This window comes from Leguminivora glycinivorella, chromosome 25 (genome assembly GCF_023078275.1).
Source record: "Leguminivora glycinivorella isolate SPB_JAAS2020 chromosome 25, LegGlyc_1.1, whole genome shotgun sequence".
NCBI classification, from domain to species: domain Eukaryota; kingdom Metazoa; phylum Arthropoda; class Insecta; order Lepidoptera; family Tortricidae; genus Leguminivora; species Leguminivora glycinivorella.
In genome coordinates, this window is record NC_062995.1 from 958,538 (window position 1) to 984,924 (window position 26,387).

The window sequence follows — 26,387 nt, forward strand, 5'->3', positions numbered from 1 at the left end:
ATCTTAAATATCGGTTATCGGTTTTACATCCGATATCGGATGGTATAATGTGAAAAAGTACTATATTTAGTCATAGGAAATAGTAAATACCAATTGTTAATCTCATACAAAATATCGACATTAGACCAATCAAAATGCCATTCATCTTGGCAAAAAAGTAGAAATGAACAATTTTTAATCATAACAGCACTTACTGTTCTAGTGTTCTAGTTATACTCTCACTCAACATTCTGTATATTTATAACATGTAAAATGGTGCAATAAAGAATATTTACTTACTTACTTACTTACTGTTTTCATACAAAAGTGACTCAATAGTTGCCACATGCAAAACTGTTTAAGTACATAGACAATAGTGTTGTGTTCCTGTAGGTGAGTAAGGCTGCCAGAACTCAACGAGGGTGCGTTGAGCTGATGACGGGAGGATTTACGGAACTAACTTGTTCCGTCTATTGTCTTTTGAGTCGTCGGCAACCCGAACCCTCCTTAGAACTTGTACACTCCTTTTTGCTGTGTACTTAACACAGCAAAAGGGAATGTACAAGTTTCTAATGGGGTGGCAACGCGCATGTGACACTGTTTGAGTTGCAGGCGTCCATAGGTTACGGTGACCGCTTTACATCAGGCGGGCCCTATGCTTGTTTGCTACCGACGTAGTATAAAAAAAAATGGCGTCCCTATTATTTTTTACTTTTCTTGCCAGCCTGTAAGGGATTCTTAAGAAGTATTTTTTTTATTATAAATGGGCTTACTCTTGGCCACAGACTAGCCAAAGGCAAAGACGTGGCCTACGATGGAGTGAGCTCGCCCAGAAGATGCCTGTTCACCCTTGATTTGAAGGTTGCCGGGCTATATGAGCTCGGAAATATAGCCGCCGGCAAGAAATTCCACTCTAAATTTTATAAAATTATACAAAAATCTTCAGTGTTCGTACTTAGCCGATTTATACACTATGTTTTTATTCGCTTCAATGAATTTAATTACTTTGTTTAAAAGAATTGGAATTTTTCATCACGGAGTAGCCAAACGGTAGATTTCTGGTTATTTTAAAAATAAAATGAAGAAGAATTTTATTTTTATATTTTTGGGTAAGTATCTATTAACTTACACATGTATATTTGTATTATTTTCGTAATTCTAATGGCATCATGAGAAATATTAACAAAATTTGGGGCCCCCATTTCACCCCTTTAGGAGGTGAATTTTGAAAAATCCTTTCTTAGTGCTCCTTTACACCTTATAATATGAATGACAGTGACATGTCTAGACACTTGCACAGGCGCCGCCTGACGGGATAAAATGTCAGTGTGCCTCCTCATTGCCCCCATTCGAGATTTGCCCCGCTGTATCTTAGTACTTTGACACTTAGAGACTATACATCTCTAACATCTCTTATTAATAATCATAATAGCTTTGTACTTTGTATAATTTCTTGTGTTAATATTTTTTTTTATGAATACTTTTGCTTATTAAATTGTATCTTGTTTTTTTTAATGCATGTTAATTATAAGATGTAATGTTTTGAAAAGAAGTGGCCCGCCGAGTTTCTTGCCGGTCCCATAGTGGATACCCTCCTCCAACTGAGGGGGGACTGAAATCTTCTCGAGGCTGAGGCGTAGGGTTAGAGCCGGCGTAGTTTTATTTGACGTTCATAAGCGCATTGTAATATGCCTACCTACTTGGAAAATAAATATTTCATTTCATTTCATTTCATTGTCTGGAATTAAATATGTTAAATATGCTGCATTTTTCAGCTATATTACAATTCCATACCTCAGCGAAACGGACAAGAACCACCTTAAAAATCAGCGACCGTATACTTCTCCTAAAAAAACAAATTCGGAACAGCCTGCGGAACCCATCACCACACGACCCAGCCCCACAGTACTACGAATCCGACGAAGACGCCCTCATACAACCTATTTTAGACAACGATGAACTCAAAAGAAATGATCGATTCAAACTGGCCAAAATAAAAACTGTTCCTACCACAAAAGCCACAGAGAAACCTGTACCTAAAAACGATAAGAAGGAGAAATTCCTACAAATACTAAGAGAATACAACATAATCAGAGACACCACATTAAGCCCTGAAGATACTCACTTCATACCAGTCACCCCAACAAATATAACAGACACAACGCCTAAGTTAGGCTTCAATATATTCTACAGGCGATATGAGAAGTCTGTGTTGGCGAATAGCCAGGAGTGGACTCATTGTACGGAGCACATAACGCCGTATTTGAAGGGGGTTAGGAAGGAGTTGGGGAAACCTGATAAGGTTATGGAAAAAGACCATATTGTGCATCGGTAAGTATCTCAGAGCATATCCATACTTATTTACAGATATAAAATGCCTGTGTGTTGACGGGTTAAGAATTTCACCGCCCCCATTCTTCCCGTGGGTGTCGTAGAAGGCGACTATGGGATGTGCGTCAAATTGTGGCGTAGGCGAGAGGCTGGCAACCTGTCACTGCAATGTCACAGGTTCGTTTTTGTTTTCAACCCCTTATTTGCCAAGAGTGACACTGAAGCTTTAGTAGTTTCATGTGTTCTGCCTGGTTACCTATCAAAAAGTCGAAAATTGTAATGTCGAATATTAGTAGCCCGAAAACGCTTCCCATTTTATTAATTGCCCTAAGTTTTGTTTGCCCGAAAGTACTTTTCCCCTATTATTATTTTCCCCATTCTTATTTCGCTATAATTTTGTTTCGCTTATGATTCTAATCAACACTTATTAAAATGCCTAAGAATCATTTGACATCTACTTTTTGTCGCGTAAAGTTTCTAATCCGAAATATTATTTAGCTGCTATATCAAAAGTTCGAAATTCGAATTAACACTTGTTAAAATTCCTAAGTATTATTTGTCAGCTATTTTATATGGCGTATAGTTTTATAATTCGAAATATTATCAAGCCGCTATATCAAAAGTTCAGTAAATCTTTAATTTTCTAACAAAAGTTTGTTGCCGACCCTCACGGTCGCAATTCTTACTTGACTTAAGAATCCTTGCCATAAGGGTTTATGGCAAAGGTTTTTTTCTGTATGATCGCAGTTCTAACCTAACCTAACCCACTTTTCTAGCACAAGTTTGTTTCTGTATGGTCGCAGTTCTAACCTAACCTAACCCACTTTTCTAGCACAAGTTTGTTTCTGTATGGTCGCAGTTCTAACCTAACCTAACCCACTTTTCTAGCACAAGTTTGTTTCTGTATGGTCGCAGTTCTAACCTAACCTAACCCACTTTTCTAGCACAAGTTTGTTTCTATATAGTCGCAGTTCTAACCTAACCTAACCCACTTTTCTAGCACAAGTTTGTTTCTGTATGGTCGCAGTTCTAACCTAACCTAACCCACTTTTCTAGCACAAGTTTGTTTCTGTATGGTCGCAGTTCTAACCTAACCTAACCCACTTTTCTAGCAAATGTTTGTTTCCATGACGTAACCTAACCAATTTTTTTTGTATTTTTTTTACAATGATATTAGGGAAAATGACATTTCGATGTCGCATTAGCATCGGATTTATGAAAAGGTGGTTAACGAAACGGTTGTCAAATGATAAGATTGGCAACCGTTCTTCTGGTTATTGAGTTTCTATAAAATGATATTAGGGAAAATGACATTTCGATGTTACGTAGCATGGGATTTATGAAAAGGTGGTTAACAAATCGGTTGTCAAATGATAAAGTTGGCAACCGTTCTTCTGGATATTGAATTTCGGGAAAACGATAATGTGGGATAGCAAACTAGCGGCATATTAAAAGTATGGTAAACAATGTATTTGGATTATAAAAATTCTGTCAACCGTTTTCGGACAAGTGATAATCGGACAAAGGATTTTCGAAACATCGATAGGTTACCGTTCTGCCTACCCCTTTATGGGATACAGGCGTGATTGTATGTATGTATGTGTATGTATGTATAAAATATAAATACACACCTTACACAGATCAACTTAGCCCCAAACTAAGCAAAGCTTGTACTATGGGTGCTAGGCGACGACATACATACTTAAATAGATAAATACATACTTATATACATAGAAAACATCCCTGACTCAGGAATAGATATCTGTGCTCATCATACAAATAAATGCCCTTGCCGGGATTCGAACCCAGGACCGCAGGCAGGGTCACTACCGACTGAGCCAGACCTGTCGGCCAGGTCGGTTGGGTTTCCTTCGTGTTTTTCCGGGAAATTTCGTATTTATCATGCAGTCTTGCTAGTTCAGTCAATGTCAGTACGTCGTGTACTGAGACCGACTGGAAATAGCATGACACGTTCGTACTAGGGATGTTACGAATATTTGCATTCGCATTCGCATATGCGAATGATTCGCATTCTTTTAAACATTTGCATTGACATTCGCATTCGCTTCAAACGATGCGAATGTTTTGCGAATGCGAATGTGTGCAAGTCGCAGCTTGTTCCTCGCCCGCGCCGGCCGCTCCTACTTGTCGACTGTCGACTCGCGCATGCGCAGATAGGTCAAATTCGTACGGCGTGAAGTTCGTACTCGGCATTTTGACCAATAGTAAGCATTTTAAATTTTTTACCTAGCGGGTTGTTGGTGATTGCTTGGTTTTTATTTTGGTTTTTTATGAAATTCAGCGATATTCGCATTCGCATTCGCACATTCGCATTCTGAATATTCGCATTCGCATTCGCATTCGCGAATGTGACACATGCGACATTCGTAACATCCCTAGTTCGTACATTTCCGTAACAAATGAAGGCAAATCTTTTCGCACTACACAAAACTGCACCAAGAGGGACATGGCTAGGGTTGTAAATAGAAAAAAAACCAAATGTTTTTTTTTTCAGAATTATGAAAAAAAAACATGAAAAAAAACCGAGCACCATGGTTTTTTTTCTAAATATGGTTTTTTTTCAGATGAACAAATAATACGACAATAACGGTTTTTCGTGAGTTGTAACGTGTTTCGATAACAATAACGTACATTTTAATTCAATTAACATTCAGTATACAAACGTTTATTGGGGAATCCCCGATGCTGCGTGTAGCGTGGAGAGGCGGTGGTGTTGCCAACAGTAAATAGTGATAACTACCAACTACAAATTTCATAAATGTTACTTTTATAAGACCAGAAATTAATGTTATTTGACTAAATTCGTTTAATAGGTAACATTAAGTTTAAAAAACCGTATAAATGTATTAACTACTTTGCAAATTTTGAGATTTCATACTTTAGAAAAAAAACATACTCCAGAAAAAAACTGTTTTTTTAAGCCAGAAAAAAAACCGTTTTTTTGCAATCCTAGACATGGCAGGCTTTAAAATCGACTACCAAACCTGGGAGAAGCTTGCGGAGAAGCGGACGGAGTGGCGAAAGTGCGTTGGAGATGGTCGCAAGTTCGTCGATGAGACCTGGTTTGCGGCCCTTGCTGACAAAAGGGAAAGAAGACACCATAGCGAAACGTCGCAATCGGTTGCAAGCTTCCCTTGTCAGGCTATGTGGCAAAACGTGTCGCTCTCGCATAGGTCTCTTTAGTCATCAAAAGCGATGTCTCTCGGACATTGCACTATAAATCGTCTGAAATAGATGCTAAGGCCAGTAGGTAGTACACCTGCAATATTATAAATGGGAAAGTCTGTGTGTATGTTTGTTTGTTTTAATAAAAGTCTACATGGCGCAGTCGGTAGGATATCCACACTATGTTATAGCCAGACCAAGCTAATTTGGCAACGATTTTCGTACAAGTTTGACGTTTGAATATTTTTTAATGTCTAAGAAAAACTCTTTTAAAACCTGACCACAAATTTTAATATATGACTATTGTCCAGAGGGCGCTGTTATTCTAATGTATGCGATAACAGTTCAGTATAGTATGAAGAAACTAGTTGTAATTAAATTCTGCAACATGGCGCGTAAGTAGTCATACACCCTGTTTTTATTGAATTCCTTTAAGGGAAGATTCTTTACATCAAATACAATTAATTTCTCTAACAAACTAGCGTCTTAACTCTTGCGGTTATCGAGTTATTATAAAAATAAAGATTTATTACTGAACACGTGTGTGACAGCCTTTATCAATTCCTAATGTTATTTGTTTTGACATGTGCCGTCAATCACTTGACACTTACTTGAATGTTATTCTTAAGGATCTCTCACAATAATAAATTCATTTATTTTATTATGTATGAAAATAATGATTTTTTTTTGAGAGATAACTATAACTGATATAGTAGTAGTAGTAATACACTTTATTGTACAAAGATAAGAACACACACAGTAAAGAAAAAAGAACACAAACATCATTTGTACAAAGGCGAACTTATCCCATTAAGGGATTTCTTCCAGTTAACCTTAGAGATATACAGGGTGGTTCCTGATAATGAACCTAACGACGTGTCGAATTTAACGAAAAAAAAAACACGGGGTATAATTATTTTCTTTTCCCCTCACTAGCTCGGAAACACGTGTTTTGTCCTGTAATACCAGCGGGTAAAAACGCATTTTATCCACTAGTGGGTATAGTAATTTGACCTTGAATAAAGTCAAATTAACTGCTTTAAAATTGATAAAAGTAGGTGAATCTATTAATAAAGATGATTTACCACCTGTGGAACTACTGGAAGCAGTGATAAACGCATTTTTTGAGTTGTAGTTTCCTCGCTATAGTGAGGGGAAAAGTTTTGTGTTACACTCGGGTGCAAATGTATTTTACTTCTCGTGTGTTAAAAAACTCGCAAGTTCAGGATTCTATTCTCGAACCACTCGCTTCGCTCGTGGTTCAACTATAGAATCCTTTCACTTGCTCGTTTTTCAATTCCACACTCGGCGTTAAAATACAACTTTGCCCCCTTGTATAACAAATAACTATTTCAGGCTTTAGCTTTGTAGTTATGACTCTTATGTAACCTATGTGATTTTATTTATTTATTTCCAACAGACTGCTGAACCTGATCCGTGCGAACACGACCAAGATGACCCGCGCTGAGAAAAGGACCACAATGTACCAGATCAGCAAGTTGAAGATCCGGCTCTACAACTGGCATTTCAACGCTCTGTTACAGCTGACTACTCTTATCTCCAGACTGCATGGGAGGAGTAAGTTATATAACACTTTAAGTTCTCGCGCTTTGTACACATATTTTTAATAGTTATTTGTTTTACAAGGGGGCAAAGTTGTATTTTAACGCCGAGTGTGGAATTGAAAAACGAGCAAGTGAAAGGATTCTATAGTTGAAGAATAGAATAGTAGTTCGAGAATAGAATCCTGAACTTGCGAGTTTTTTAACAAACGAAAAGTAAAATACATTTGCACCCGAGTGTAACACAAAACTTTTCCCCTCACTATAGCGAGGAAACTACAACGCAAAAAATGCGTTTAAGCTAGGAACACACTACGCGGACGTCCGTCGTAAATCGACCGCGGACGGGAATCTGGACAATGGAAATACACATAACCGTGCAAACTATCGGTCGACGGACGCGGACGTGGCCTTGAGCGCACGGACGTCCGATCGAAATCTGGCTCTCTGGATGTTTTGTTCCGTGCACACTGATAGGTCGCGGTCGCGGTCGTTTTACGACGGACGTCCGCGTAGTGTGTTCCTAGCTTTATCACTGCTTCCAGTAGTTCCACAGGTGGTAAATCATCTTTATTACTGGATTCACCTCCTTTTATCAATTTAAAAGCAGTTAATTTGACTTTATTCAAGGTCAAATTTCTTTACCCACTAGTGGATAAAATGCGTTTTTACCCGCTGGTATTAAAGGACAAATGTTTCCGAGCTAGTGAGGGGAAAAGTCACATACAGGTCGGAGTCGGAACGCGATTAACACTTTCGCTACCAAGAACCCGACTGTCGGGCACACCGCTCGTAGAAACGTAGCCGATTACATGGGTTTCCCCGTATGTAGCGAAAATGTCGTAGCGCCGCGTAGAGCCCGGTTTCGAAAGTGTTAAATTAACATTATTTTACCTTTTTAATTTTCTTTTTTAACCCCCGACGCAAAAACGAAGGGGTGTTATAAGTTTGACGTGTCTGTCTGTCTGTCTGTTTATCTGTCTGTTTGTATGTGTGTCTGTCTGTGGCATCGTAGCTCTCGAACGGATGAACCGATATTGATTTAGTTTTTTTTTTCTGAAAGCTGAGTTAGTCGGGAGTGTTCTTAGCCATGTTTCGTGAAAATCGGTCCACTAGGTCGCGGTCGGGGGTTTTTTCAAAATTTTAATTTTGTGGTTAGGTTAGTTGTCTTCCACGACCACGGCCAGTGCAACCTGGCTGAAACGTTGGGAAAAGGTAAAATAATATTAATTTAATCGCGTTCCGACCTGTATGTAAAAAGTAAAAATATCTATTTACCAAAATGAATAAATTAAACAGTGACAGTTGGCAGTGACTCCCACACTAGGCTGAGCCTGTATCGTGGAAGTCGTTAACATTTGTATTATTTCCAAAGACATAACGGCTTAAAAAATAGAAGATGGCGCCACAAAAAAAATGTCTTGTAGCTTTCGATTATACTTGTAGATGGCGTTAAGTGTCACTTTTGACATAGATTTACGGCTCGGAATTGACACTTAATGCCAATCTACAAATAATCGGTGGCAACAAGGCATTTTTTGTGGCGCCATCTATGTGTGGTGGAGTGTAAGCGCGTTCGTAGGCGGTCGCATTTTAATGTATGGGATGGTATGATCTTGTTATATTTAATTTATGCTTAAATATACAAATAATCGATGGAATCAGGCGTTACTATGCGGAAATCCATGTTAATCGTAAACTAGAACTTTCCTTTGCTAATCCGCGAATAGAATTTGCTATTCGCGGATTAGCAAAGGAAAGTTCTAGTTTACGACTGAAAATACGACTTTGAGTCACATAGGTATACTTAACAATTTTAAGAATAACATTTAGTTTTTATGTGAAATAACCTCGCAAAAAACACAGAAATATTTCATTCATATTTTATGGTTCATTCTTTTGGCCTCATAAATGCGGACAAACAAACAGACACACACAATTTCCCACAAACAGACACACACTTTGTAATCTTCTTTTTGGTTATCTTTTATTTTTATTTTCACCTCATTCATTATACTTAGTGTCTTATTGGCCTTCGCACAAATCATGTCAATGGAATATCATGTCTGAAACGGTTACCTCAGCAATTCCCGTCAACTTTGTACAAAAATTAAGGGAAAAGTTAAATTTGTTTTTATTAATTCCTATTTTGTTGATTAATTGAGATTTTATTAAGTTTTATTTCGTCATTAAGGTTCTCTAGTATCTATATTTTCTTAATTATAACAATTATCCTGTATATATCTTACGAAAGTCGAATTATATTACTAAATGTTGGTAACAAAATAGGATCAATTAAAATTTGCTGACGTGGCATTGTACAAAGTTGACGGGAATTGCTGACCTACGAGACAGGCTTTGCCTAGTGTAGGAACCAGCAAATGCTAATGATACTGCCTAAACGTACCTACATAACTGTCACTTAGTTGTAAGACCAATTAACTCAATTTCTGTTTAAGTTTTTTTGTGTGTACAATAAATACTTTTTACTTTACTTTTACATTTATAATAGTATGGATATAGGATTTGCATACTCCATACTAAGAATCGTACCTCGATAGTACAGTCAAGTGTAAAAATATGGGTGTACACATCTTACTCAAAAATATGTCCCATAGCATCTTAGTCCGGTGTAATAAGAGTGTAGTACCATATTTATGAGACGATTATTTCGATACATATTTTTGCACTAGACTGTACATCATCTTGTACTGACATTGACTGAATCACAGAATTACAGTTAAACCAGAATGAGTAGTTAGGTCAAAAAGTGTGTCCACATGAGAGGTCATTGTTTGGGCTGGTGTCCCTCTCGCACTTACTGACAATGTCAACATTATTTAGTGACGTCATCACTGTCATACATTGGGGATACCAGTCAATTTTCAAAGTTACTACCAAAACTACTAATACCCATTTGAACATATTTTTTAATTATACAAATCTTTGATTTATTGGCATCAAAATAATTACATTATAATTATTTTCAATTCTTTGAAATATATCGAAACCCTAGTTTGAATATAACACTAAAATAATCTAAATATATAAAAGAAGAAGCTGACTGACTGACTGACTGACTGACTGACATATCAACGCACAGCCGAAACCGCTGGTCCTAGAGATTTCAAATTTGGCACGTAGGTTCCTTATATAGTGTAGAGGAGCACTAAGAAAGGATTTTCCAAAATTCACCTCCTAAGGGGGTCGAATGGGGGTTCAAAGTTTGTATGGGGAAACAAGATTAGTTTGACTATTTTATTCGAAACTTCACAGGAAGATTCCTTAAGACATATGATTGAATACGTGTTTCAGGTTTTTTGAAAATTTAACCCCTAAAAGGGTGAAAAGGGGGTGATAAAGTAAAAAAATCAATATGGGTATCGTTTTTATGGTTTATCGGGTCGCTGATCACGATAAATACAACGTTTTAAAAATCTAATGAGGCGGAAGTGAAATATCATCTCCTCTGTTGTGGTGCAAAAGGGTTTAAATATCAAAAAAATATATTAACTGACGGACATATCAAAGCACAGCCGAAACCACTGGTCCTAGAGATTTTAAATTTGGCACGTAGGTTCCTTATGTAGTGTAGAGGAACGCTAAGAAAGGATTTTCCAAAATTCACCTCCTAAGGGGGTCACATGGGGGTTCAAAGTTTGTATGGGGAAACAAGATTAGTTTGACTATTTTATTCGAAACTTCACAGGAAGATTCCTTAAGACGTATGACTTAATACGTGTTTCAGATTTTTGAAAATTTTACCCCTAAAAGGGTCAAAAGGGGTTAATAAAGTCAAAAAACCAATATGGGTATCGTTTTTATGGTTTATCGGGTCGCTGATCACGATAAATACAACGTTTTTTAAATCTAACGAGGCGGAAGTGAAATACCTTCTCCCCTGTTGTGGTGCAATGGGGTTTAAATATAAAAAAATATATAGACTGACGGACATATCAACGCACAGCTGAAACCGCTGGTCCTAGAGATGTCAAATTTGGCACGTTGGTTCCTTATATAGTGTAAAGGAGCACTAAGAAAGGATTTTTCAAAATTCGCCTCCTAAGGGGGTCAAATGGGGGTTCAAAGTTTGTATGGGGAAACAATGTTAGTTTCACTGTTTTATGCGAAACTTCACAGGAGGATTGCTAAAGACATATGACTAAATACGTGTTTCAAGTTTTTTAAAAATGTACCATTTAAAAGGGTGAAAAGGGGTGATAATGTCAAAAAACCAATATGGGTATCGTTTTTATGGTTTATCGGGTCGCTGATCACGATAAATACAACGTTTTTAAAATCTGACGTGGCGGAAGTGAAATACCTTTTCCCCTGTTGTGGTGCAATGGGGTTTAAATATCGAAAATAGCCATATGGATTTCTTTTTTATGTTTACTTCTGGTTCAAGAGATTTCAAATTACACGTAAGTTCCTTAGAAGAGCACTAAGAAAGGATTTTTCAAAATTCACCGCCTAACATGATAATTTGACAGGGACAGGAACAGGGACGGGGCGGGGCGGGGCGGGACGGGACGAGACGGGAGGGGACGAGCCGGAACAGGGATAAGGGTAGGGATAGGGATAGGTATAGTAATAGGGATAGGGATAGGGATAGGGATAGGGATAGGGATAGGGATAGGGATAGGGATAGGGATAGGGATAGGGATAGGGATAGGGATAGGGATAGAAATAGGGATAGGGGAGGGACGGGGACGGGGAATATATATGGTAAGCGTGTTCAGTGGATACATGTAGAAGTATAATGCCCCGCGGCACCTTAATCGAAATAATTGCGGACAAATGTACCTACATAGAAACCTACGGATCCAAATGAAAATCTTATTTTTTGTAAACGTTTGAATAAGAATACTTTTATTACGCGGGCGAAGCCGCGGGTAAAAGCTAGTATTGTATAAGAAGTTAGTCAGGTAATATACAGATAAAAATACTACTACTATGGTAACCTCATTAACACTGGCCACACGTGCGAGAGGGACACCAGCCCAAACAATGCCCTCTCATGTGGACCGTTTTCACTAGTCTGATACGATCACCATTCTGAATCAGTGATAAGGTTCAATTTAGTATGGCAAAAAATGTGATTCCACAATCTAGTTTAATAATTCTAAATCTATGGACTGAATACGTTCGTATGTTTCCGTAACAATACGAAGGAAGATCTTTTCGCATTACATCCATACATTATTATAAGGTAATGGCGCCTATTAACGTGGTACTTAAGGCAGATTTCAAAAGATACCAAAAAATTAAGGGTATCAAAGCTCATTAACGACCACAAATATTTTTTTTATGGAAGAGTATTTATTGAACTATTAGTTTTGAAGAGTTTTAGGATCATTTTAGTTTATTATATGTCATAAAATGATTATTGAAGCCAACATACCTAAATTTTCTATTACCGTGGTAATGAACAGGTTGCAGTTCTATTAACGCGAATTGAGATTTCATTACCGAGGGTATGAATGACAGTGTTTTTCTGCCATCGGTAAATAGAAACCCATCTCAAAATTCGGAGCTTAATACCGACGGTTGAATATACAAATTATGACAAATACATATACCTATACTATCCTCCTTTATGAATACCCACAGAAGACTCAGTTTCACCTAAGAAATCTGTACTTACGATACACTAAATGTCATATTTTGATACAAGACTAATATGTCGCTCGGTAATAGATACTTCTATAGGAACCCATTACCGACCCAAACAAATATTGCATGGATCGGTAATAGATTCTTATATATTCTATTACCGAGGGTTATCTGATCGTACCATCGGTAATAGGCATAAATTGGAGTATTATAAAATCTAATTCCGACCCATAAAAACAAAGTCATACAGATGTATTTTCATTACAAATCAAAATAAAATATTGCAACCTTATATTAAAACCAAGTTTACATAACTGGTAAGTAAGCATCAGACTTTATGTCAATGTTTAAAAAAATTGACAAATTAACGGTTTTCATAGAAACTACGAAATCAGTCATGAAGTTTTTGCTAAAAATTAAGGTTTTGTTGAATAATTTTCATACCGCGTAAATAGTTCTTTGATAGCGTGAATAGATCAAGATTGAAACAACTGTAAGACATTATATAACTGATCACATATACTTAAAATAAAGCAAAAAGAACTAATATCACTACTTTAACTATTACCGTGGTATACCACAGTAATAGAATCTACTCACGAAATGGCGCCTTTCACCGCTGTCTTTTAATTTCCACTTTAAACACATTTCCAGGCTAAACAATACGTAAAAAGTACTCAGAAGTCATGTAGAAAACTATAAACAATAATTTGAAATGCATAACTTTCACCTGTTTGCCATAATTATTACATAAACTACTAAATGAGATTGGAGTTCACTTAGGTTTAGCGTCACACGTCAGTATGACACAAACTCTTCTCGCGGCCCCGTGGCAAAAACTGTCAAATAGCGAGCGTCTTCTTTCATTCACACTCTCTATCGCCTATATGTGCGTTAGTCAACTAAACAGGCTTCCTTTGTGTGAGTAACTTTTTTAAGAAATTGGTCGGTTTGCCTATAAAATGCGTATTTGCAAATGCGGCGGTAATGGACGTCGATTTCGATACCCGCGTTGATAGGCGCCGTTACCTTACGTTAGGAACGATCGATATTAATCATCGATCATATTTGACGTTTCGTTTGTTTACATGATAGGACAAGTAAAGATGAACCGACTTTTTTTTTGTATTTCAGTTTAAACATTGTACTTATTGTTTTGTTTTGCAGGCTCTTCTAAATTCGTACGAGGCAGCACATTAAGCACCATGAGTCCACCGAAGGCCTTCGCTGACACGCAATGCAGGCGTAGGAACGCCCACAACATCTGCATAGAACCCTAGTTTTAGACATTAATAAAATAAAGGTAATAAATAAAAATTGTTTATTTACCAACAGACTTCGGGGAGTGTACTCAAGGTTTTACAAGAGCACGTGGACTACCGGCCGTTGCCGACAAAAAAGTGGCAAACGCGTTTCGAGATTAATTCTTCATCAGCTTCTAACTACAACATTAGTTTACTGCATAATAAGCTATCGATATTACACTTTATACAATACTAGCTTTTACCCGCGGCTTCGCTCGCGTTAGAAAGAGACAAAAAGTAGCCTATGTCACTCTCCATCCCTTCAACTATCTCCACTTAAAAAATCACGACAATTTGTCGCTCCGTTTTGCCGTGAAGGACGGACAAACAAACAGACACACACACTTTCCCATTTATAATATTAGTATGGATTAATGAGCAAAAGAAAAATAAATTAGTCACGACAGGAGACTGCTAAGATGGCGCTTGAAACGGACTTAAAAAAATCGTATACAATAATATGTACCGTCAACCAATTGGAACCCTAGGCCACTGTAGAACTATGTCACAGTGACGTTATAAATCAGATTGTAAGAAATCTCTTACTGCTTGTCATTTTGACATGGTTGCAGAGTGGCCTAGGGTTCCAATTGGTTGACTGTACCTACATTTCCGGGCACTAACATTTGTCAGTTATCAATCTGTCACTTAGCGACCTGTCTTTAACCTTCTTATTTGGTCATTCAATTCAATGGAGCCTTTTGAGGGTAGATTTTGTTTACATTTATTTGAGTACCTAAAGATACAGACTATAGTCATCCTTCTACGTCGACTCATCGTTAGCGCGTTTTATCTCGAATACAGCGCCATCTCTTGACAGGTTGGGGTACTAAAATAGAGAATAGTCTCGTCTAACACAAACAAGTGCGAGTCGGGCTCGCGCACAAAGGGTTCCGTAGCAGCAAATATAATAAACCAATAACTTAACCAAAATTACAGTTAAATCAACCTATCTCAAAAACTATAAGAGATACTTTGATCAAACCAAAAATCGTTGAAAGAGTTAATTAGCATGCATCACCTCTATTTTTTTTAGAATTTTATACCCCGTAGTTATAAAAATAGAGGGGGGGGGACATACTTTTTACGACTTTGAGAGCTGATATCTCAAAAACCGTTCACTTTAAGAAAAATGTTTTTTAGAAAACTTTATATCATTTTAAAAGACCTTTCCATTGATACCCCACACGGGTATGTACATCGAAAAAAAAAATTTTCATCCCTCAGTTACATGTATGGGGGCCCCACCCCCAATTCTTTTTTTTACTATTTAGTGTCATAATTTTGTAGCGGTTCATACAACACATATTCCCATCAAATTTCATCACTGTAGTACTTATAGTTTCCGAGTAAATCGGCTGTGACAGACGGACAGACGGACAGACGGACAGACGGACAGACGGACATGACGAAACTATAAGGGTTCCGTTTTTGCCATTTTGGCTACGGAACCCTAAAAAGGGATCAAATTAAAACAAAATTTAGTCTTTAATCATTCCTTTATTCAATTACTTCAATGACTAGTATCCTTAAAATAAGTACGTACAAGTACTTCGTCCAAAACACTATAGTCTATAATACAACGCTAACGTGTAGTTATTCACAATGTTATTATTACGTGTTCATTTGCTCAGTTTGTCTACGATTTTGTGCCGTTTGTGCTTCTGGCTATGCGCACTTTGCTGGGATATAGCTCTGAAAAAAAAAAAGAAAACGATTAAACCCTGACGTTCTTCTGATGTATGGGGTGACAGTTCAGTATAGGCAAAGACTTATATAACTCCGAATAGACAGATAAAGTCTAAGAAAAAACGTACCTCAGAAAAACACAGAAAAAGAAAAAGAAAAAGGTACGGTGGCCTAGATGGCGTTACACCTTCGGGGGACGCTCGGCTAGATGGCGCTAATATTAATATTTGACATTTTAACACATATCAAGCTAAGAATATTCTTTTCACCACATCGACTAGTAAAGGCTTTCTTTGCTATTGGAAAACAGATAGCAAAATTGCATTTTATCCACAAGGGGCAAAGTAATTTCGTACAAATTTTAACTCGATGTCTTTCTGGCTGCTAGATTTTACCTATAAATGATGATTTTGTTCACGGGTTCAATATTGGCACATGCGGTCAAACAACTACTTTGCCCCCTTGTAAAACAAATAACTAGGTATATTGGCCATATGGGCCTATATTTGGCCCATATGGGCCAAATTGTCAAAACTGAGGTTTAAAAGTTTGAAGCTTGTGTCGCGAGATGGCAGTCTATGCACTGTGATTACACATTTTACTTTGACAGTAACTCTCTATAAATACTTGATCCTCTTTGTTATATTATTAAATTAAAACGGGACTTAATCGCGTAAAACTTACGTTTATATTTAACCCGACGTTTCGGACATGACATTACGTCCGTGGTCACGGGTAGACTGGCTGGGAGTTGTATCAACATCTTCTAGCTGTACGAGTTTTTCGAACTACCCGCACTTGATTGTTATGTGACATATTGAATCTTACCATAGTTATAGGACCTGCCGAGCCGCGGCGTCAGGTCCACGGTGCGTCCCAGGCGTGGGGAGAAATACTTGGATCTGCCGTCGATCGCCGGGTCCTGTCTGTACCTGAAACAATCATACTACATTCAACTTTGTAAATAAACATAAAAAAATTATTTGTAGGTATATTTTCGGGTAATTAAACAATCTTTATCGGTTGACCAACCATATATAAAACCAAGCGGCCTGGCTCCGTAGCCGTCTCTGGCTCTGTCCGGCCAATACGCAAGAGCGATAGGGAAATACTTAGCTACAAAAGATATATGTATGTATTATCGCGAGCATTTAGTGACAGTGCTTAGATTTATTTAAATACCTAAATATACAGACTATAGAACATGTAATAATTGTAAGTGAAAATCATAGAAATGTCGATAGTTTTGTATGTTTTGAACCCACGTACCCGAACTGGGTCGCTAGCCCATCGAATATACACTCGGTAGCAAATTTCGTTTTCCCCTCACTAGCTCGGAAACACGTGTTTTGTCCTTTATTACCAGCGGGTAAAAACGCATTTTATCCACTAGTGGGTAAAGTAATTTGACTTTGAATAAAGTCAAATTAACTGCTTTAAAATTGATAAAAGTAGGTGAATCTAGTAATAAAGATGATTTACCACCTGTGGAACTACTGGAAGCAGTGATAAACGCATATTTTGCGTTGTAGTTTCCTCGCGACTAGTCGGGAAAGCCGACTATCCGGCCACATTTGTAGTCGGCGAATAGTCGGCGACTAGTCGGCAAAATAGGCCGATTAGTCGGCACTTTATAAATCATAGAAAAATAGTACAAAAATAAATTAACAGCTGATATAATTGTATTATGTACCGATTCGTTATACCTTGGTTAGTCAAAAGAACAAATATCTGTGATCATCACAAAAATAAATGTACCTACTACCTACCTAGGGCTGCCGGGTGTCATAGGCAGGATCACTAACCTACCCGCTAAGCCAAACCGGTTGTTAAAAATGGAAAATGTATAAATAATATCATAGACCTTTGAACAATTGAACTTGTAAAAAAATTTAAAGCGCGAACGAAGGACCAAAAATGTGATTCTAAATTTCTGATGAATTTAGTCGAAAATTATGCTCTGGCCGACTAGCCGACTAGTCGGCCGACTAATCGGCCACCCAAGCGCCGACTAGCGTGGCGTGAAGTCGTTCTCTAGTCGAACGCGTCGTCAAATCACTAGTCGGTACATCCCTACTAACGAAACGCTAGTAGATATCTATCCCTGTCACTCTTGCGTATTGGCGCGACAGAGCCGGACTACGTTTCGTTTTCGTTTGGCGTCGGAGAAATGCCATTCGGCTACGGGGCCAGATGGCAGTCGCTTTCGTAAAACTTAAGTGAGCAGTGACGAATGCCGGGAAAAGGCAGCTATTTGTACTTAAGTGCGATATGGACGGCCCAATGTACTTCGGAGTGCCTGGGACCTCGCCGTATAGCCAGGCGACGGCGACAGAGGGGTTTTAGTGGGTAAACCAGGTCTCATCAGCCTAGGGAGTCCCACATAACCATCCCAGGTCCGTCCCCGCGCCTGGGTGGTATGCGTAATGCATTTCCCCTCTTAAAAAAAAACCGGCCAAGAGCGTGTCGGGCCACGCTCAGTGTAGGGTTCCGTAGTTTTCCGTATTTTTCTCAAAAACTACTGAACCTATCAAGTTTTAGGACGCACTTTTTTTCCTTTAGGAGCGATTATTTCCGAAAATATTAATATTATCAAAAAACGATCTTAGTAAACCCTTATTCATTTTTAAATACCTATCCAACAATATATCACACGTTGGGGTTGGAATGAAAAAAAATATCAGCCCCCACTTTACATGTAGGGGGGGTCCCCTAATAAAACATTTATTCCCATTTTTTATTTTTGCATTTTGTTGGCGTGATTGATATACATATTGGTACCAAATTTCAGCTTTCTAGTGCTAACGGTTACTGAGATTATCCGCGGACGGACGGACGGACGGACGGAGGGACGGACGGACAGACATGGCGAAACTATAAGGGTTCGTAGTTGACTACGGAACCCTAAAAAAGGTACCTTTAGCTTCCTCGTCAGCTTGCGGGTCGTAGTAGGGCAACTGATCGTAGTAGTACTTGAGAGCATCAGCAGCCTCTAGCATTCTCAACAACGTGTCTCTGTAACATTTTCACTCATTAGTCTCACTGGGCGAGATAAAAAAAAACTCATTTACAAAAAGAAAAAAAAAATTCTGGCCGGGATTCGACCTGCGATGTGCCTGCGAATATTAGAGCGACCCTCTTACGAACGGAGCTACGCGACGCCGATGCGCGGATGACGAAATTACCGACCATATTTTGCGTTTACTAACGCGGAAGAAAAACGCATGAAAACTCGAAAATTCGCGCCTGGGGGTCGATTATTGAATCTCGGCCATTCGATTTCGTGAAATTCGTTCAATAATATCTCCACTACTAGAGATTTAAATTCTACTAACAGAATCGAAAACGAGTGATCATTACTACTAGCAACTACTAGTTTTAAAATTACTAGCTGTCCTTTTTCAAAATAGTACATTACGATACAAGTGCGTAAAAAAGGAAGCTCGAAACGTGTGGCGATAAATTAAAACACGACCGAAGGGAGTGTTTTAAATCGACACGAGTTACGAATTTCCTTTTCGCACGTGTATCGTACGACGTTTTTCAGTACAGATGAGCCTCCGAAGTTTCGACCTGGCATATAATGAACCACTTCTCGAACTAGTGCGTAAAAAACCGGCCAAGAGCGTGTCGGGCCACGCTCAGTGTAGGGTTCCGTAGTTTTTCGTATTTTTCTCAAAAACTACTGAACCTATAAAGTTCAAAATAATTTTCCTAGAAAGTCTTTATAAAGTTCTACTTTTGTGATTTTTTTTCATATTTTTTAAACATATGGTTCAAAAGTTAGAGGGGGGGGACGCACTTTTTTTTTCCTTTAGGAGCGATTATTTCCGAAAATATTAATATTATCAAAAAACGATCTTAGTAAACCCTTATTCATTTTTAAATACCTATCCAACAATGTATCACACGTTGGGGTTAGAATGAAAAAAAATATCAGCCCCCACTTTACATGTAGGGGGGGTACCCTAATAAAACATTTTTTTCCATTTTTTATTTTTGCACTTTGTTGGCGTGATTGATATACATATTGGTACCAAATTTCAGCTTTCTAGTGCTTACGGTTACTGAGATTATCCGCGGACGGACGGACGGACGGACGGACGGACGGACGGACGGACGGACGGACAGACAGACATGGCGAAACTATAAGGGTTCCTAGTTGACTACGGAACCCTAAAAAGCGACCATCTGTACTGAAAATAGCATTACGTCGTTTTCCATAGATTTTCGAACGGCGAATTCGTGCGTTCGAAATTCAAACATCGATCCCCTGGTTTAATTTATCGCCCATATTACGCTTACACGCTGTATATAATTTTATACAGTCACCAGCATAAATAAGTGATGATCTCTGTGCCTTGTGGCTTTTAGTCGTTTTACAATTTATATATACACCCTGTTTTTATTGAATTCCGTTAGTTTTAAGGGAAGATTCTTTACTTCAAATACAATCAATTTCTCTAATAAACTAGCCTCTTCACTCTTACGGTTATCGAATTATTAAAAAAAATATACTGAACACGTGTGTGGCATCCCTTACCACTTCCTGAAATGTTACGAGCCCCAATGCAAATGATATCGTCTAGTATGAAAAAAATATTATGTCCTAACTTCGACCTCAAAATTCAGGATGAATTAGATGATTAGTAGAACATGTAACATAAAAACAAGAGAGCTTATAATGCATATTTTATTTATTCAAAACATAAATTAACAATTTTCCTCACTAGTAAACAAAAAAACATAATTTCACCAAATGTAACACTCGCAAAAATGTTCGTCTTCAGCGTAGCCGATGCAGAAAAGAACAACTACCACTTGGTGGCGTCACCTTTTGCATCTAAAACGGCCTTTATTCTGAGCGGCATTGTATCTACCAACTGTCTATACTCCTCAGGGGTTATTCCATTCCAGACACCCACAAGTTTCTCCTTAAAATCAGCTTTGGATTTAGAAGGATCTTTTCGCAACTTTTTCTTCATTTACCACTACAAAGTTTTTATGGGAGACAAGTCTGGACTGCTGGATGGCCATGATATGGTAGGAATTTGTTTTTGTTTCAGCCACTCCATCGTTGTCTTGCCAGTATGACATAAGGCACCATCTCGTTGAAAAGTAAATCCATTTATATACTTGAACTTTCTTATAGACGGTAGTGAACTCTATTCCAAGATGCTTTTGTATTTCTCTGCATTGACGGTTCCATCTATAAATTGCAGACATCCCACACCCTGTGCCGACATACAGCCCCAAATCATTTAAAGATGCTGGAAACTACACCTTGCGTTCAAGACAGTCTTTGTGAAATGCATCTCCTTTATCTTGAATGACTTTACTTCGTTCATCGCCAACTATGACCTCAATTGGATTTGTCGCTCCATATTATTTTTCGCCACTGATCGGCAGTCCAGTTTCTGTACTTTTGTGCAAAGTTCAACCTGTTAGTTTTCTGCTTTTGAGTAAGTAATGGTTTCTGTTTAGCGGTGTGAAAACCGAAGCCCATTATTTTCATTACTGTCTTTCAGGTATCGACTGAAATGTTTATTTTGATCGCGTCATGCCATAGTTAGGTAAGTTCTCCTGCTCTTGCATGACGATTTTTCCTGATGATGCTCCTCAAAATCCTGTTTTCTCTTTGGCAGTTATTCTTCGACGGCCAGATTTATTTAAACAGGAGACGGTTCCGTGTTTTAGTTGATGCTGGATGATTGTATGCGCCGTAGATCTTGGCAAAAAAAGGTCTTTGGATATTTTGGAACGTAGATTTGCCGCTATTGTTACTGGAAATTATAATTTTCCTCACTGATTCAGGCACCGACTTACCTCTTGCTATTTTGGTATAAAAATGTTGTAGAATAATTATATTTTTTACAGAATTTACCTTTTTATGTAGCCGTATATCATATCAGACGACTTATAATATTATTAATTCAATTTAAAATATTATTGTATAATATTAATCTTACTAAACTATTTTTATTTAAAATAGACGACCTATTATGCCTCAAATATGAACTAGGCGTATTTTTTTGCTTTAGATATGTTATTTTTATGATATGATTATATTAAAACATATAACATTAGGGCATTTTGTACGGCGCAAGATTAAACTAGTTTTAATGGCTTAGTGTGTCGTGTATTCCATTTATCATCAAAGTCAATCTGGGTTTAAATACCAGTTTCGGAAATAAATATCGCATGTTGAAGTGTGACTAGACGATATCATTTGCATTGGGGCTCGTATTTGTTTTGACATGTGCCGTCAAACACTTGCCAATGACTTTAATGTTATGATTAAGGTCCTCTAACACTAATGAATCCATTTATTACGTATGGAAACAAAAAAAAAAATTCCGAATTTAACAAAAAGCGATATACAGCTGGGTGGTTCCTGATGATGAACCTATCTGCGTGTCGAATTTAACGGAAAACAAATAAAAACACGGTGTATGTAAAAGTACCAATAACCTGTTATCGGGAAACATTCGTTTGCCCCGGATGGGGGTGAATACCACTCGTGCTCTCCCGTTTTTTGTGACCCGGTCCATAGACTCATCCTGTAACAACACGGTAATTATAATTGTGGGAAATCAAGTTCCTGAGATCCACCATGTCTGAGTCCAAAAGAATGAACCAAAAAATATTAATGGTTTTTTTTTTGGATGTATTTTCAAATAAAACTAAATGTTATTCATAGAAATAGAAATCTTTTTTTCTTAGAATATGGTACATACAGAGATGATCAAGTTACAATAGGTGCGTCATATTCTGCCGACATCGGCGTAGAAATATTACAAATTATTAATAACTAAGGAACTCGTTAACTGAATAAAAACACATGTCTAGTAACCAAACAAACATTTTCCTCTGGAACTTATTTATGTCAGTTGTTGATGCAATCAATGCTATCTTTAGGAATCTTGTTATACAATTTGAATTCCATACCATAAGATATATTTTTTTTCCCCTCACTAGCTGGAAACACGTGTTTTGTCCTTTAATACCAGCGCGTAAAAACGCATTTTATCCACTAGTGGGTAAAGTAATTTGACCTTGAATAAAGTCAAATTAACTGTTTTAAAATTGATAAAAGTAGGTGAATCTAGTAATAAAGATGATTTACCACCTGTGGAACTACTGGAAGCAGTGATAAACGCATTTTTCGCGTTGTAGTTTCCTCGCTATAGTGAGGGGAAAAGTTTTGTGTTACACTCGGGTGCAAATGTATTTTACTTCTCGTGTGTTAAAAAACTCGCAAGTTCAGGATTCTATTCTCGAACCACTCGCTTCGCTCGTGGTTCAACTATAGAATCCTTTCACTGTGCTCGTTTTTCAATTCCACACTCGGCGTTAAAATACAACTTTGCACCCTTGTATAACAAATAACTATTACTATATTAATATGCTAAATCTATGTCTAGGAACGTACTCGTAGTTGTGATTAAAACTCGTATAATATTTAAGTGACATCGTACGGCTCAAGAACAAATTTTATTGCTGAGAATATTTATAAGTATACGAGAGTACTTGAGTTACATAGTAAGCGATATCTTATCAGCAGTTCTCGAAAAGTTTGTACAAAAATTAAGGGAAAAGTTAAATTTGTTTTTATTAATCCTATTTTGTTACCAAGATTTTGTTGATGAATTGAGATTTTATTAAGTTTTAATTCGTCATTAAGGTTCTCTAGTATCTATATTTTCTTAATTATAACAATTAACCCGTATATATCTTACGAAAGTCGACTTATATTACTAAATGTTGGTAACAAAATAGGATCAATTAAAATTTGCTGACGTGGCTATGTACAAAGTTGCCGGGAACTGCTCTTATAATAAATAAATATGCTCCTTCTTATATCTCAAGACCCGTATCTTCCATCCTTAAATCAGCCGAAGATGAAAAACATAGAAAATATAATAATGCCTGTGAATTACGACATGCAACTTTCACCCCACTCGTAACATCGGTCGACGGTGTCTTTGCTCCGCAAATGTCTTCCTTCATTAAACATATGGCAGAAACCATATCTGAACGTTGGAATCGCTCCTTGAGTACCATCCTAGGCTGGCTTCGAGCGAGAATTAATGTCGCAGTAAGGTAAACGCCCCAATGAATGACACTATTAGGAGGGATTTGAGACATTTTCTATGAAAACTACTTATTATGTCACCCATACAGATTACTGGTGTATGCAGATTTATGAACCAATCCTTCCTTTATGTCAGTGAAACATTACATTGTATAATAGTAATAACATTTCTTTATAATTTCAGTTTCCCTTGAGACCTGAAATTGTACCAATGGATAACACGTGAAAACTCGTATGTCCCAATATATGACTATGGAAAAAAAAATTTGCTGTCCTAATGTATGACAGTGTGATACGGTAATTCCGTAATTATTAGCTGCTGTAGCAACAGCTATCCCTCTCGATACTTCGTCTAATGCCTTTAATACGTCATCTAAACTATATTTTTAGAGTTTGGAGGCATTTTTACTTTTATTTATCTATATCTGTAACCAGTGTATGACACTATACTTTAGACCTAATGAATGACATGTAAATACGTACCTGTCATTCACTCTATATCCATAGTAAAACAGTGTATGACACCCATGTCAGACACTACTCACGTGATAGATAGAACATTTATTTTTACAGGGTATATTATACGTATGTTATACTTCCTTAATTTATTGTCAAAATAAAAACTTGTGAAATTACATTTTGTGCCAATGAATGACGCGGGTGTCATACACTAGTAAAATCTAAAAATTTGTTCCAGTGAATATAACATGTCTTTAAAATACTAAAGTAAGGAAAATAAGCTACTTTCAATTTACTAAATCAATTGTTTAATGTATCATCTAACAGTTTATAATGATGTTTTACCAGTAACTTCAAAATCCTGGTTTTTATTTCCACTTTTCAAAAGCAGTTTCTTAACAGATTTAGTAAAAATTACGACGCACAACCAGCTAGATGCACCTCCTTGCAAAAACTACCCCACAGAATAAAAATTACTAAACTTATCATTCACAAATTCTAAAAAAAATTCATAGATAACGCTGACGATCGATTAAGTCCTGTATCTTGTTCATACTGTTAACCGATTTCTTATTTTTTTAAATAAACTGTGAAATAGTCATACATTGGGTCAGTGTCATCCATTGGGACGTTTACCTTAATACGCGCTACAAGTATGTGCATTCGAGGCACTCGCCACCGCTTCAAGCCCGCTGCCAGATGGCTTGGTTTCGACGATGGTGCTGCCCTCCCCCACGTTGGCTAACACTTTTTCCGGAACTTTTTTCTTATTTCAAATTATTTAATGTATCGTAATGTACTATTGTATATTTCAGCATTGGTCCCATAATAAATGTAATGAGAGGGATTTCATAAATAAATATTATAGGACATTCTTATACAGATTGACAGAGTCCCACGGTAAGCTCAAGGAGGCTTGTTTTGTGGGTACTCTGATAACGATAATCGGCTAATATACATACATACATACATAATCAAGTCTGCATCTCATAAAGGGGTAGGCAGATCTCATGAACTACTCAAGTTTCAATGCCACTATTAGCGAAAAGGGGTTGAAAAAAATCGGAACTGTGACATTGCAGTGAACGGTTGCTAGCCTCTCGCATACGCCACAATTGAATCCATATCCCACAGTCGACTTCTACGACACCCACGGGAAGAAAGGGGGTGGTGAAATTCTTAACCCGTCACCACACGGGCTAATATACGTGGTGCATATGCAATTTTTTTTATGTCAAGTTTTGGACCATCCTGTATTTGTGACATAATTTGTCTTTTCTTTTGTTTCATCACCTAGAGTATTTAAGAATCCATACTAATATTATAAATGGGAAAGTGTGTGTCTGTTTGCTTGTCCGTCTTTCACGGCAAAACGGAACGACGAATTGTCGTGATTTTTTAAGTGGAGATAGTTGAAGGGATGGAGAGTGACATAGGATACTTTTTGTCTCTTTCTAACGCGAGCGAAGCCGCGGGCAAAAGCTAGTAAATTATATGAATATGAATAAACTTACCTTATAGATATCACCGGTAACCATCAAAAATATGTTAAATACGATCAAAAGCACTATTTTATTTATTTGAAAAAACATTTTGTCCAACAGCTGACTGCCTTCTGTCCGAGGTTCCATTTCGCCCCTTTTTATATACGTATCTGGGTAAACTGTATTGTAATGAAGGGGGGAGATGGGGGTAAAACGGCCAATCAATTTGTACGAAATAAATGTGTTCATGAATAAATCAGTAGTTTTATGATAAAAGGGGTAATTGGGGCTGATTAGTAATAAGTATGAGTTATTATTAGGCTTGGGTCTATATTACTGTGTAGTTATTCGAGATAAGGGACTGCTTTTATTTCTTATAAAAAATTGAGGCAAGTCACAAGACAAACTAATATATAACTACGCGCCATGTTGTGGAATGTCATATTTTCTTCATACTATACTGAACTGTTACCCGTATATCAGAATAACAGCGCCCTCTTGATAATATAAGTAACAACAAATTACATATTTATTTATTTTAAAATCCTGCCTATCCTGCTATTTTAAAGGCCTGTGTGGTGACGGGTTAAGAATTTCACCACCCCCTTTCCTCCCGTGGGTGTCGTAGAAGGCGACTAAGGAATATGGGTTAAATTGTGGCGTAGGCGAGAGGCTGACAACC

General features: G+C 37.5%; 2 protein-coding genes across 3 annotated transcripts in view; one reads left to right on the plus strand and one right to left on the minus strand.

Moving 5' to 3' along the window:
• Positions 1-1,025: 1,025 nt before the first annotated feature.
• The window catches only part of LOC125239443, a 42,709-nt gene continuing 17,347 nt past the window's right edge, over positions 1,026-26,387 (plus strand). Inside the window, exons 1-4 of one of the 2 annotated variants that reach the window (XM_048147021.1) lie at positions 1,026-1,088; positions 1,755-2,310; positions 6,917-7,074; positions 13,842-13,977. In XM_048147021.1, coding sequence (XP_048002978.1) covers positions 1,058-1,088; positions 1,755-2,310; positions 6,917-7,074; positions 13,842-13,954 — 858 coding nt within the window. In that variant the 5' untranslated portion in view covers positions 1,026-1,057 and the 3' untranslated portion in view covers positions 13,955-13,977. Of the gene's footprint in view, positions 1,089-1,754; positions 2,311-6,916; positions 7,075-13,841; positions 13,992-26,387 lie in introns of those variants that run through there. The other variant, XM_048147020.1, reaches the window with a different exon arrangement.
• LOC125239485 (PBAN-type neuropeptides-like) lies at positions 15,465-25,841 on the minus strand. Its single transcript, XM_048147099.1, has 6 exons — positions 25,736-25,841; positions 22,139-22,227; positions 18,585-18,682; positions 16,937-16,949; positions 16,496-16,599; positions 15,465-15,673 (listed from the first exon to the last, which is right to left on the minus strand). Exons 1-6 carry the CDS (start codon positions 25,811-25,813, stop codon positions 15,618-15,620), a joined length of 438 nt encoding a protein of 145 aa, XP_048003056.1. The 5' UTR covers positions 25,814-25,841; the 3' UTR covers positions 15,465-15,617.

Excerpts from the sequence above, each read along its gene's own strand:
- LOC125239485 (XM_048147099.1), bottom strand. The coding sequence starts at position 25,813 with ATGTTTTTTCAAATAAATAAAATAGTGCTTTTGATCGTATTTAACATA. Across the intron at positions 18,683-22,138 it reads CGAATGTTTCCCGATAACAG|AGACACGTTGTTGAGAATGC; the intron begins GTTATTGGTACT and ends AAAATGTTACAG. Across the intron at positions 15,674-16,495 it reads CGGCAGGTCCTATAACTATG|AGCTATATCCCAGCAAAGTG; the intron begins GTAAGATTCAAT and ends TTTTTTTTTCAG.